Here is a 14887-nt window from a genome sequence, read left to right as displayed (position 1 = left end):
TCGGTCGGACGAAACTCGAAAAGAAAAAGAGAAAAAAATTTAAAAAATCGTTAAAACGCAGACAGCTGCTGAAGACAGGCAGTGTGTAGAACTTGTATTATAGTCGCCGTACATCCGCCCGCCGGCCGCCAGAGACGCGCGCGCGCCAGATCGATTGTATCGAGTTATTTTTCCATGAGCGTCACGTTGGCGGCCTGACGGGTGCGGCCATATTTCCAGAGAGACCATTCGCGAGTCGGCGACGGGAAACGACGTAACGTCCGCTCACAAACCGCATCCACCGCCGCCGTCGCCGCAACCCAACCGCGCGAACCACGAATACGCCGCCGCCGTATCTCCGGGATTTTTAAAATAGTATTTTATTATAAAATCCCTTGACCGTAATATTTTTGTAGGTTTCACGTCAACGTATTGGATCGTATAAGCTGTTCGTCGTCGTGTTCAACGCAGTGGCAGAGTGATATCGCACACGCGTTATTGTTCGTCAACGATCTCTTGCGCGTCGGCCGTCGTCGAATCTCGACCCGTATCCGTCTTCCGGTGCGTGTCCACACAAGTGCTGTAGTCCGACGATAAACCGTCTCCGTTCGTCCTCCTCCAAACCAGGAACAGTTGATAAAACGACTTCACAGCCTTTGCCATGTCTGAAAGAGAGGAAAACGTGTACAAGGCGAAACTCGCCGAACAGGCGGAAAGATACGATGGTGAGTGCACATGGATGCGTGTAAACGTGTGCAACGTCATAATTAATGATATTATGATGTTGATATATTTTTTAAATTTCGGTACCGACGATCAAATTGATCGTTGGTAAGTTTTTCCGTCGAAATTTTCGGCCTCCCCCTCCACCGCCAAAGGCCGCCCCACGTTACTCGTTCGTTACGACCGCCCGACGCCGACGCCGCCGTCGCCTTCTACGCCTTGCGCCCAAATAATCAATACGTATAATCGGGTGCACTATACATAATAATGATACAAAATATTTATTATTACTATTATTGCCTATTACCTACTGTTATAATATTTTTAATTTTCTAGGTTAACCGCATCGCGCACCTATAATGGTGTACGTGCGTGTGTGGGCACAGTAGTAACATATTTTATCATTATTAAAATAACACTCGGCGATGCTTTGTACCGTTATACGTCCGAGATTTCCATTGCTTATAAATATCGCGCACCATTTTTTAGTCACCGTCGCTCCAATGCGATATGGTATGGCTCGTGTGACGCGGTGACGCCACCTCGGCCGACCGTTAATCTTCTTCCCACACGGTGGAATTTCAACCGTTGTAAATTATAGCTCGTCCGTCCTGACAGCCACTGTCGGACGCCACCTCTCCACCTCGCCACCCTAATCGCCTATCATCGAAACCATAGTAGACTTTTACAACTGCCGTGATAGTCTTTGTGGGTCCCAGTAATTTCCGCATGCTCAAATTTTTTCCTAATTGTGTACAGTTATCCCGAACCTTGGTTTTTAGGCTGGTGGTATGTCTGTTCTCACCCCAAACAAAATTGTTTCACTGTGTCTTTGTAACCTTTGATTTTGATTTCGGCTTGTTGTCTGTCTTCCTGTGCTCTCACTGTATGACTTGGAAATCAAATATTTTAACAGTTCTCATAGAAAAATAACTGATTATATCGTTTAAATGCAATATGTGTTTATCTTAAAAATTGAGGAAAAGTTTATTAAAAAAATTCATTTTTGTTCATTTTTTATGATATCCTAAACAGATTAAATTTAACATTGACTTATTTTCCTTATATTTATCTAGGTACTTAATACTTGAGTATTTACCCGAATATTTATTTATTTAGTAGCAAAACATCTTGAATTACCTATTGGAGGTTTGAATGAAAAAACAGAATTAAATGTATCTACCTAATATTGTTGTTATACAAATGCAGAATGTAAATTAAAATAAATGTACCGGTACTTACCTAATTATTTTCTGAATTTTATTCAGGGAGGTTCTTTATTGACCATTTATAAATTCAATGTAATTACCTAATACAATTATTTAAATTTACTTGTCTATTTTTTTAAAATTTGAATCATCATTATTATTTCCATCACTTCAAAACATTGATTTTATATTAAACAGGTAAGCTAAAAGATCAACCATTGCATTCAACCGCTTCCATTATAAACAATATGATAGCTGTTCTGTAAATTTATAAAATCAATGATTTATAGGTGCTAAATAAGATAGGTACCATATTATATTTTAACTCGATGATAAAGTTTTACCTACTAACGAATTGTAAATATCTTATGAAAAAAAAACTTAGTGAGGACAATTTTCCTTAAACCTTAAAAGTTTGACCAATATAAAAAAAGTACTCTATAGGTAGATACCAACCTCTACTAACATAACCTCAACTAAATCAAATACAATTTATGAGAAATAACTATATGAAGGTATGTATGATGGCTAAACTTAAATTATTTAATTTAATTTAATTGAAATATTGGCAATTTCAAATTAAGATAACTTTTTAATTTAAAGTTGGTAGGTTGAAGTATTTTTATTGTGTTATTATTTCTGAGATATTTTAATTATAGTTAGGTAATTTAAAAAAAAATTTAAGTAGGTTTTAGCTCTGTTTTTAGCAAATTTATTGTTTTATTAATGACTTAAATTGGTTATGTTACCTAATTAAAAATAAAATTGTTTCTTTCTTCTTAAATTTATTACTATACCTACTAGCAATATTTAACATTTGCTAGGTAACTATTAAAGGTCGCCACATACTGCAGTGGTGGCAGAAAAATTCTTTTGTCTTGGCAGTGCCGCCGCGATGGTGGTAAAATTGAGTCCGGCTTCATTTTGCCGCCACTGCAGTGTGTGGCAACCTTTAATTATGGAATACATTACAACTTATCAAAGTACTTATGTAGTTGTAGATATGCATTAATGTACAAGTACAAAGTAAAATATTTTAATTATGTATAGGTATTAACATTTTAGTGTCTTCTTTAGGAAATATATTTCTTAGTTTGTGTTGCTTAAAAACACCCCTACTATAGTGCTGAGAATTTATATTTTATAAATATAGTATATACACTATACACTCTGTTAAAATTGAAAAACTACCGAAAAAATAATTGAATTATTCAAAAAGTAGGATCCTACTTACCTACTATATACCTAATTATTTTTACATGGAGAATTTTATTTTAATTATATGTATGAATACTAGCTATACTATTGGATTTGAAAAATATTATATTGAGCTGTTTAAATAACTACTGTTTATATGAAATTAAGTACCTCTATTCATATAAAAAAAACAACAAGAATAGTTAGCATTTTTAATGTGTATTCACGACTGTACGAGTCATCAAGTGTATAATGTATAATGTGTATGAAATATATTTAAAATATGTTGTACAAGTAACACAACAATAACAATTTCAAAGTAACATAATATTTCCAATTATTTAATAGTTTTCTAATTTTTATTCTTAAAAAAAATAGTCAACTAATTAGTAAATACATTTAAACATTCATTTTATCGAGCATTTTAAAAACTTAAAACTTCTACCTAAATCATAGTTATGCAGTGGTCTGCCTATGATGTCAACAATAACTACCTATATTTTACAGGATTCTTATTAATAACTTTTTAGTAAACCTTGTTAATAAGTATGAGTTTTAGCTAGGTAATTAAACAATTTATTGTATTTTAAGTGTATCACATCAACAATACATATGACAATTATGTTTTAAATAATAGGTACTTAATAGTAGTATTAATTACACTGTTACATTATACTGCCCATTATACTTTAAGTTAAGTTTTCATTTTGTCTTTCGACAATTGTTTGCTAGGTATACCTACAGTTTACTTAATTATAATTTTTTTTTTTTATGTTTTAAAAGAAAAATAAGACAAAAAAATCATTGTGCATTTTTTGTATGTTGGCGCACAGAATATTTCAATATGATGTAGCTACTATATTTAGTAAATTCCTTGTTTACTGTATTCTTACTACTTTTCCTCATTTACTACTTTATTTTTAAAATGATTTAAGTAGAGAAAAAGTTATAATTACGATTTTAAAAGTTTAATCAACAAGTTAATAAAGAACCTTTTTTAAACATAAACTATCAAAAATCAATATGTTATTACTAGTACTGCCTATACCAACATCCATTTAATATAAGGTAGTTACAAAACAAGTATTTATTTTAGTACCCACCTACTTATAAAATTTTGTTATTTACAGAATTAGAAACATTGTTTAAGTAAACAAATTTATTTATCAATAAAAAAAGGTTATTATATTCAAAATTTTGAAATAGGTATATTATGATTTATGTTTAATTGTGATTAATTGTATTTCCTGTTAATTTAATGAGTTGAAAATGTAGAACATTTCTATTAATAACATATACCTACATAAAATTGTCTAGTATATTCTGTTTTGAAATTTTTTTTTATTCCTCATGTTTGTGGATTTACATGAGTTATATAACATCAATATATGAATTATAAGTTGATTGATGTTTAGAAAATAGAAATTCAAGTGTATTAATTATTAATTTATTATACATTTGTTTTGCCTGTTTTAAATCTTGTTTCTCTTAAAATAGATGAATTTAATTTACACAGCTACCTACCTATTTACTAAACTAATTAAATAAATTACTATAAAAACTTAGAAATCTAAATATTTAGATATATATGGGTGTATACCTATACTTATTGATTTGGTTGATAATGTGGATTAGTTCATACATTTCTAGGTAGGTACTTTAGTAATTTTTGTTGAAAAATATTATTTTTCTCTAGTGACAACTAATTATTTTAATTATTTGTTGATGGTAGGTAGTACCTAACTGAGAACTTAGATTTATTTTTATTTATAGGTATTCATAATTTAAATGGTTTATGAAAATTAAACAATTACCTAAAGATTAATTAGGTACTCGTGTATTTTTTAAATGTTTAAAGCAGAAACTACCGGTATCAATAGCTGATAATAACAAAATAAATTACATTCCTATCTAATATTCTAATTTGACTTAGGTAGTACATCAACAATTTAATAATTAGATTAGAATTCAGGATATATTTTTAAGCAAATTGTATTATTGAGTTCTTTGTATTGACGTTTTTAGTACCTATTGATTTAAAATATGATTAAAACAATTTTTTTTCTTGTTTTAAACATATTTAAAGTATGCTTAAACAATAACAAAAATTTAAAAAGGATTTCGCTTAAAAGTTAAAAACATAAATTAATTAATTAGTTTAAAATTATAAAAACTTTTATTTCAAACCCTGATAAAGTATATATTTTTATTAGAATAGTTAAAAGTACATACCTAATTTCTTTTACTTTTCCATTAAATTTCTTATAGTTATATAAAAAATAACAAAAAATAATATTTTAGATGATTGAGTAGGTAATGGTTTTTAATGAAATGTTCTTAATCTATATTTTATTTTAAGCAAACCTACACTTCTTGTTTTATAATTTCACTAACTATAAATTAACTGCACAATAATTAGAAAAATTTTCAATTATTGATAATTATTTGTAGGTTGAAAACATTTTCTACGCTTTCTAATTTATTTCACCTTTGAAATCATGTATCAAATAATAAATAAAATATTTCAGTGACCTGTAAGTAAAAAATCAATATTTACGTTTGCCTTTATTAAAATATAATTTTACATGCTTCACTATTTAATATTTACTTTGTTATTAACAAACTTACTATTTATCTAATTTTTAGAGATGAACTCATTATAATTAGGACAATTAAGTTCCATTCAAAATAGTGAATTATGGGTAATAAAAATACAAAATTCGTTAATATTAGGTACCTATTAATATCTACTCTATTTTAGTACCTATATTATACAACATCAAATTATTGCCTATGTATATTTTTTAATATTTTAAACTCTTCCTTACTTTTATATAGATTTAATCAACTTCCCCCGTTCCCCTACACGTAGCAAGTAAGTATTTATTTTATGCTGCTGAAGTTAACTAACTAGCGATTAAAATGCATATAAAATATTAGTTCTATTTATTTAAAAGTACACCAGTGTGAGGACTGTTTTTCAACCGTAAAAATATTTCCTTGTGCTGTTCGATTTTCGTAAATCGTTAATGGCGGCCAGTCAGCATAATAATATTGTATACGTAGGTGCTCTACTTTAATACATACCATCGTCTTTTGTAGAGTAATTTTTCTGTCACTAAGCCTATGTATTTAATTTAACTAACGCGGGCGTGGTAGATTGGTGGGGTGTGGTGGGGCTCGACTAGTCTACAGCGTATAACGTTGCTATGGCGATGGCGGTCTCCCCTTCATGTCAACTTTACTAACGTTCCTATGTTCCATACCCAGGCGTCGTATGTACACCTCATGTACGTCCCGTCGGTCTATTGATCTGCAAGTTAAACTTTTAGCCTAGACATTGTCGCTGATAAAAAAATTACCGCAACCACCTACGAAATCATGTGTGTTACACATATAATGAATATATCATAATAAATTAGCTGTTGCACTGTCGTTTAACCACGGTAACTACTGTCGGCTACTTCAATCACTCACGACTGAATATTTATGGTCGAAAACGATATACCGTGCGTCCGTGCTCTTAAATCATTTAGGTGGGTTGAAAGACAATTATATGGCCCTTTTGTGGTGTTTATTTCTTTATTTCGTTAACACAATATTACTGTGTGTGTTTCATGTCCCAATGTTGTCAAATAACGAGTAAAAAAAAGTTTATTTTTAACCCGGTTAGGTAAAAAAAAAGTAAAAACCCTAATTACCAATCTTATTATTACAACGTGTTTATCTTTATAATACTCTGTTGAGTGTAGATTACAATTAGTAGGTATGCGATATGTGTGTGTCGTGTATATGTGAAGTCAAAAAACATTTTGCTAAACCCGGCAATACATGATTCATACACAGTACACACCACACATACATGCTAATGTAATATTTTCATTTCATCCCCGTGTGCATTATTCGAATATTTCATTGTTATAAATATTGTAGGCACTTAATACTACTATTAGTTTTAGATTTATTTAAATTTTAAACAATGATTCATATTTTTATGTCTAGTTAATCATATAATAACTTAGATAATGCCTATAGAAAAATTAATTTTTATGAGCATTTATTTAAATTAAACCTATTCAAATTTTTTGTGCATAAAACCTTCCCATCCTAGCATACAAGTTTTACCTCTTAATTTTAGATTCTAAGCGGAGCGAGGAATGTAATGGTTTTACAATGATGTTTATTTCTTTTTCTTTTTTATTCTGTATACACTTTCGCCCTCTAAACTTGCTTGAAAATGTAATACAAGGCTCTTAACATATTGTTACAATAGCAGTTGAAAAATAAAAGAAATACATAGTCACCATTTTTTTTAATAAGCATCCAAAGTTTGAATTTTGACAAAATACGTAAAAATCACGAAAATTCGCAAATTATTTTAAGGTAGAAATTCATAAAAAAAATTCTTTTCAAATCTATATAAGATTTGAAAATTTAATACAAGGTTTCTTATAAGTTTGTCAACGTTTATCATCAAAAAATATCCACCAGAAATTCAAATTAAACTTTTATGAGCGTTTGAAATTGAAATTTTTGCAACATTGGATTTTCACTAGATTTCTCATTCAATGATTTTCTTATTTTGGTGTACCTAACTCTAAAACAAATGACCGCAGATACTTGAAATTTTCACTGAATGTTTATATAGGCATTATATTTATTTGATAAAATTTTCAAAATATTTTAGTTTTGAGCTGTTACTGACATTTTAATTTTTCAAATTTTTTAGTTTTTTTTCTATTAATGTCAATAAAATTTTATTGGTTGTATCAAAAAGCTTCAAAATTTAATATAAGGCTTTCAACATATTGTTTCAATATCACTTAAAAATTAAAAATTAAAAAAAAATTAAAAATTTAGCATTTAAAGTTCAAATTTTGACTAAATACATAAAAATTACTGCAATGTTTAAATTATCTTAGATAGAAATTCATAAAAGTTTTTCTTTTAAATCTAAGATTTGAAAATTTAACACAAGGCTCCTAACATATTTTTCAGTGGCGGCTCGTAGATAGGGGCGATGGGGCGATCGCCCCACTTCTAGAATTATCATTTATTACCAATTTACAAGTTAAATATTAAATTTCTCATTTATATTTTAGTATAATATTGTCAAAAATAAAAATTGTGTTTCCTTCATTTCCACTAATACATATTATGAAAACATTATCAGATAATGGGAGTTTAAAAATAAATCATTCGACGCTGTAGCTTCTGAGAATCGATAACCAATAACAATTTACGAGCAGTACATAGCGATGCTTGGGCGATGTTAAAAGTCGCTCGTCATTACTATGGTTGGAATACAAAAACTAAGAAGGTGGAACACAATAATAATACTGCCGCCGTGGCGATGATTTTAAATTTTAAATATTTTAATCGCCCGTTGGCCGTTATACACGGATTCCAAACTTGCGTATTTATTATTTACTTTGTGCGGTCGTAACTCTAATCAATTCTATCTATAAAAAAGCGGTGACAATTGAAAATATATATAATAATTAATAATTTATATATATTAAACTATTAAACAGATTAAAATAAATTATTATTATTAATATAATTTGTGTTCGATACTTTCCATAAATAAGCAATTTTATATCGCCCTTCCACTTTCAGAGCACACGACCCGCCACTGATATTTTTACAATAGCAGTTGAAAAATAAAAGAAATACATAGTCACAATTTTTTTAGTAATTTTAGTAATAATTATTATGTTATAAGTTTTAAGTTACATTATATTTGTATTTTCTTGTTGTAATATTTATATCACTCGATATTGGTTATTTAAAAAAAAAAAGTTTATGAGTTATGTTATGGCAATAATTATTTTAATATAAAAATACCTATTAATAATTTACAATAATAATGAATGTTAATAATAACAAAAATTCACAATTAAGCAAATACATTGATAATTGACATACCTAAATACAATCTATAATGATGATCATATGACCAAGTCCAATAAGAAAAATAATTAATATTAAATCGATATAGATTTCAGTCTAAACAAATATTAATAATCATTTTTCTATTCAGTAAAATTCATTAACGGTTAAAATATTTGCATACAATACTTAACTAATAAAAAAAACAGTGTTACATTAAACATTTTGAAGAAATCCAATATGTCTTATTGCAGTAATATAAGCAGATTACATTTAAAAAAAAAACTATGTCAATATCTTAAAAATCAAAGATTTTGTAGGGTTGAGACCAAAAATTTACTTTTTTAAAAACTATAAAGTCGTTTTCTGAACAACCACTATTTTGCCTTAAACGAGTTTTGGCAAGAAGCCGACGATATATACCCTTGCATTATTTGTAGGTATTATATTAACAACATTTATATCTTCCTTTAAGAGAATAGTATTCTCCATTTTACTAACGTATTACATAATTAACAAAACTCTGGATGAACCTATTTGACTTTTTTTTTTAATGATACAAATAATGTTGAAGTTAATTGACCTATTGTATAATTTAAAAGATAAGAATTATTCAATGAGTTTTTTTTTTGAAATTTTACAAAAAAAAATATGGTTTTTAATTTCTAATAAATGGCTTCTAAATTAAAATATTTAAAACATTACCTTAGGTTCTGGGATAATAATATATCCTTAACATTAAATTTGATGGGCACAAGTCCTCTTTAATAAATGGTTGCATACAAACTAAGTCCCAATTAAACCTTTTTAGAATGAATTAAGTCCAGGGTTATAAGCTACATTATAATTAAACTCTGGGTAGTTATAAACTAAATACTAATTGAGTCCCAGTAATTTAAAATATTATACTAATTGAGTCTATGGTTAAACACTATCATAGTGTTAATATTGTTACTAATCAAATATTATTTTTAATTTATAGAAATGGTGGAATCCATGAAAAAAGTAGCATCGTTAGATGTTGAATTATCTGTAGAAGAGCGAAATCTGTTATCTGTAGCATATAAAAATGTGATTGGAGCTCGACGTGCAAGTTGGCGCATAATTTCAAGTATTGAACAGAAAGAAGAGAACAAAGGTGCTGAAGAAAAGCTAGAAATGATACGTCAATATAGATCGCAGGTATGTATTACTCAAACAATCTACAAATATAAATATATATTCATATATTAATATAAGATACCCATTTATAACAAAGTATTTGGTCAAAAAAGTGTTTTGTATAAGAGTCTAAAACTATGTCAAAAATTAAATATTAATGTAAACGATTTTTCTAGTTTGAGGTCATTCAAATGGCGTGTTTTACATCTGAATTTAACCGTCTTGTAAACATAATAATTATCATTGTCTTATATTTTTATTTTATTATAATTATATTTAGTTACAGTTTATTTTATAAGCAATTTTACCTAATGTAATATTTTAAATCTAATCTTTTATTATTAAGAATTAAGATAAAGACCGCTCCCCCAGCACAAGCTAGGCTTATGGGGGGAAGCACAATGTATATAAACATAAGTATTTATAAAATATATACAATTTTCACTGTTGCAATAAACATTATTATTATTATTATTATTATTATATAAAATACATATAAACTAATTATAAATTATAATATATCTAATAAATTATTTTAATTGATTAACAGGTTGAAAAAGAATTGCGGGATATTTGTTCTGACATTTTAAATGTACTTGATAAACATTTAATAGCATGTGCTGCTTCTGGTGAATCTAAAGTATTCTATTATAAAATGTAAGTTTTTTAATTGATTTATGTAGAAATTGTAACTAAAATTTATAAGGCATACACTATCCTGGTAAATTTATTAATATTTTGTAAATTATTTCACAGGAAAGGCGACTATCACAGATACCTGGCCGAATTTGCTACTGGAGATGACAGAAAAGAAGCCGCTGAACATTCTCTGGTTGCTTATAAAGCAGCTAGCGATATCGCTAATCAAGACTTACCTCCTACTCACCCAATAAGGTATAATTATATATAATGTTAATACTTATAATATTAAAAATTATATAGTACTAGCTGAACCCATGCACTTTGTATCCCGTTATATACCTCTTATATGGTTCATAATTCATATTGTGTGTTAAATTCATTTCATGTGATGATGCTAGCAGTATATTTTTATACATAATGATAAATAGCGGTTAAAATATATTATAATCTTACAGCGATATTCAATTTCGTATAACATTATGTAGTTTTCTTCATTTTTTCAATATAATTTTGACAATTTAAATATTCAATTCAATGATATTTAGGCATAACACTTTCTAATTTAGCATATCTTCTGCCCATATGTCTAATAAAATTCTGTCGCAATCGGTCCAGCTGTTTAAGAATGTATATAGGACAAACAGATATATATATACAGGGTGATTTTTTAATCGAAGAACACTCATTATTTAAAAAAGTATGAGTGTATGAGTATGAGTCTTCTTCGATAAAAAAATCACCCTGTATATAGCTATCTATCTACATAGCTATTTCATCACCGCCACGGTAACTTTCTCAAATTTTTCATCTATAAGAACCATCTCCTAACAATTCCTAAGCCAACAAAAAAAGAATGAGCCAAATCGGACCAGTCGTTCTCAATTGATGAATTGTTATACATTTTTGTCTTCATTTATATTTATATATATAGATAATATAGCCATATAGGTACAATTGTTTTTAATTTATGAACCTTGTACTTTTTTTTTATTGACAAAAGTGGTACTAAAACCTTCAACAGAGTGTCGGGTATAACATTAAAAAATTTCAGCCAAATCGGTTAATTAGTTTTCTCGGTTAGCGCGGTTGTAGAAAAATCCTTACAATTTTATATAATGGTATAGATAATCTGTAAATTAATTTCATAATAAAATATTCTTCCCGACAGGTTGGGTTTGGCATTGAATTTTTCCGTATTCTACTATGAGATTCTCAACACCCCTGATAGAGCTTGTCATTTAGCTAAAAAAGCTTTTGATGAAGCAATTGCTGAATTGGACACATTATCGGAAGAGAGCTATAAAGATTCCACACTTATAATGCAGTTGTTAAGGGACAACCTAACTCTGTGGACTTCAGATATGCAAGGAGATGGTATGAACGAATACTAAATACATAAATCAAATCAAATCAAATTAAAATTAATTATTTTTCTCAGGTACAGAAGCTGAACCTAAAGAGCAGCTTCAAGATGTTGAAGATCAAGATGTCTCATAAATGCCTTCTGTGACTGCTCTATAATAAAATAACTATAATTGTCATCGAAAAAAACAGTGTCTGTGTACAAATAATATCAAATATGAAAACATAAAAAATATGCATTCAATAGTTACAGCCCTAAAAGTAAAGTAAAACGACTCACTCCAAGACTGTCAAATTTTTTTTTCGTACACTTTGATTTTACTTTTATCTCATTGGCAGGGGATCATGCGACAGCAAATTTGGTTTAGTCTTATACAATTCCCAAAAATTAATAATTCAATAAAAAACAAATTTTATGTCTTTCTGTTCAGTATTATGTGTTAAAAGTTTTATTTTTGTATTTAAATTATAAGGCTTTTTATTATTTTTTAATTATTATTTTGTTTTTTTTTTTCTAGAAAGAAAAAAACGATTAAGCAAATTGTAGTTTACCTCAATTATTTGTGTTGATTACTAAAGAGAGTTACATTTTCTTTCTATTTTATACTAAAGAATATATATTTATACAAATCCATCTCTCAAAAATCTTATTTAAAATTCAGAATTAATATGCACATTGGGTGTGTCACCGCCAAAGCCAGTTCCTGTAATTAAACCGGTGTATTTTGTTACTTCGTTTATAACATTTAGTTATTTTAATATTAGTAGTCGATACAAAACCTAGCAAGACCAATTACTATATTTTATTACTTTTTGGTTATTGTTGCACTTAAATTTTCAATGGTAACAAATTAAGATTAGAAAAACAAATAATAAAAATTTACATATAATATATATGAAAATTGTACAAAGAAAAATGGAATCAAAGTGTACAGTAGTATTCTTATTTTGTATACATTTTTATTTTATACATTTATTTACATTCATTTTTAATTTTTGCCAAATTCTCACCTGACCATATTAAATTAAAATAACATACATATTTATATAATATATAAATACGTATGCTTTTGTGTCAATTAGTTTTTACTTTTATAACAAGTATTTAACTTAGAGCATTTCAGGATTATTATATAATACTAATTTCATCGTTCATTTTTAAAATTTAACCCCTGCCTCTTATGATACCATTATTTAATCAACTAATTCATAACGAACAATAGTCTTGATGCCTCGGATATAATTTCAGCAATAATTAATTGTAAAACTATCTTTAATGATTTTTTAACACCTGTAACGCAAAGAAAACAAGTGCAACATTTTGAATGTTTTCGTCATTCCGTTTTCTTAGATTAAAAAAAAAATCTGTAGGTTATGTGTTTATTATAGAATTATTATAGGGTTTACTATAATATATGATAATTAACTATATTATAAAAATTTTGTTAAATGAAGAAAAAAAATCTTAATGCTTTCTCATCTAGTTTTTCCCAAAAGGTTTGATTTTTGTTTTGTTCATAAACTAGATATTGTAACTAAACCCTCCCACCCACCCCAAGGTCGATAGTGTATACTGTGCGAAAAAATAACATTTAAACGATAATAACAATATATTATATCTGTTGTGACGCGCTATTCTGTTTATTTATCGTATCGCACAAGTCTTTGTTGATGGCATTTTGACTTTTTTTTTTTGTGATAATTTTTTTTTTCTTGCGCTGTAATCATTTAACTACTTGTACTGACAATACTTGTGTGTTTTTTTTTATCGTTTGTGTTGATCACAACAAATACGGACCAAAATGTTTACAGTTAAACACTTGAAAAAAAAAAATGAAAAAACTTATGTAGTTCTTAGCCACCTATCGATTATTTAGTCTTATTTATTGTGTAGATTTTTTTTCTACTTCTCAGTATACGTGATTATTGAAAAATTATAATAAATATTTGAAGAAACTTATTTGACAGTGTTAACGGAGCGTGTTTCCTTTGCCGCCCCGCCAGCTAATCTGAATTTAAATAATCTTTTGACTATAATATGTATTTAACACTTGAACAACAATACAACTAAATAGTTTAATTAGTGTGTTTGTGTGTATGCGTGTATACGTGTGTGTGATCTTGCTCGTGTGTATGTCGGTTAGGTAACCTCTGTACTCTATACTCCTACGTCTCCCACCACTCCCTTCTGCATACGACGATGATGACCTGCCTAACGTAACTTTTAGTAGACATGTCAGTAACTTTTTTACGTACAATTTTAAGATGTATATTATTATTTATTTGTCTCTTTAAACGATAATAATATTAATATAATTAATAACATTAAAACTATTATAATATATGCGCCATTGCATTAAATTTTTACATCTTTCAAATTTTTGTTATTTTTATTATGTTTATTTTTCACGGGAAACCTTAACACACAGAAAACACATAGTACCAGTAGTACAAGTACCTAATATGTATTGTATAAAAAATATTATTTTTTTTTTATACGGTTTGGACACGAGGTCGCCGCATCGATCCTTCCTATTATGTATGTATATAATAAAGACTGCGTTCTCAGATCATTGAGACAAATATTAAGTTTATATGATGACGTTAAAGCGGGTTGAAATTAAATCGGTTTTAAATTCTTAAACTACATAGTGCGAGTGTTTGTTTTAACGCCATCATATAAACGTACGTTCGTACGTAGTATGTATATACGATCTACTGGG

At 28.2% G+C, this 14887-nt stretch overlaps 1 protein-coding gene across 2 annotated transcripts; it reads left to right on the top strand.

Moving 5' to 3' along the window:
- The first annotated feature begins 222 nt into the window (after positions 1-222).
- Positions 223-14542, top strand: 14-3-3epsilon (tyrosine 3-monooxygenase/tryptophan 5-monooxygenase activation protein epsilon). 2 transcript variants are annotated; one of them, XM_089227845.1, is made up of 6 exons: positions 223-704; positions 9982-10181; positions 10711-10817; positions 10917-11054; positions 11971-12176; positions 12247-14542. In XM_089227845.1, exons 1-6 carry the CDS (start codon positions 641-643, stop codon positions 12297-12299), a joined length of 768 nt encoding a protein of 255 aa, XP_089083971.1. In that variant the 5' UTR covers positions 223-640; the 3' UTR covers positions 12300-14542. The 2 variants fall into 2 exon arrangements, with proteins under 2 accessions (XP_089083971.1, XP_015377637.1); XM_015522151.2 differs by having other exon boundaries at positions 224-704; positions 12241-14542.
- Positions 14543-14887: the final 345 nt, after the last annotated feature.

This window comes from Diuraphis noxia, unplaced genomic scaffold (genome assembly GCF_037042655.1).
Source record: "Diuraphis noxia isolate RWA-SAM2 unplaced genomic scaffold, SU_Dnox_SAM2 contig0004, whole genome shotgun sequence".
NCBI lineage: Eukaryota > Metazoa > Arthropoda > Insecta > Hemiptera > Aphididae > Diuraphis > Diuraphis noxia.
Note: the sequence above shows the minus strand (reverse complement) of the source record. Positions and strands in the feature narration are given on the sequence as shown.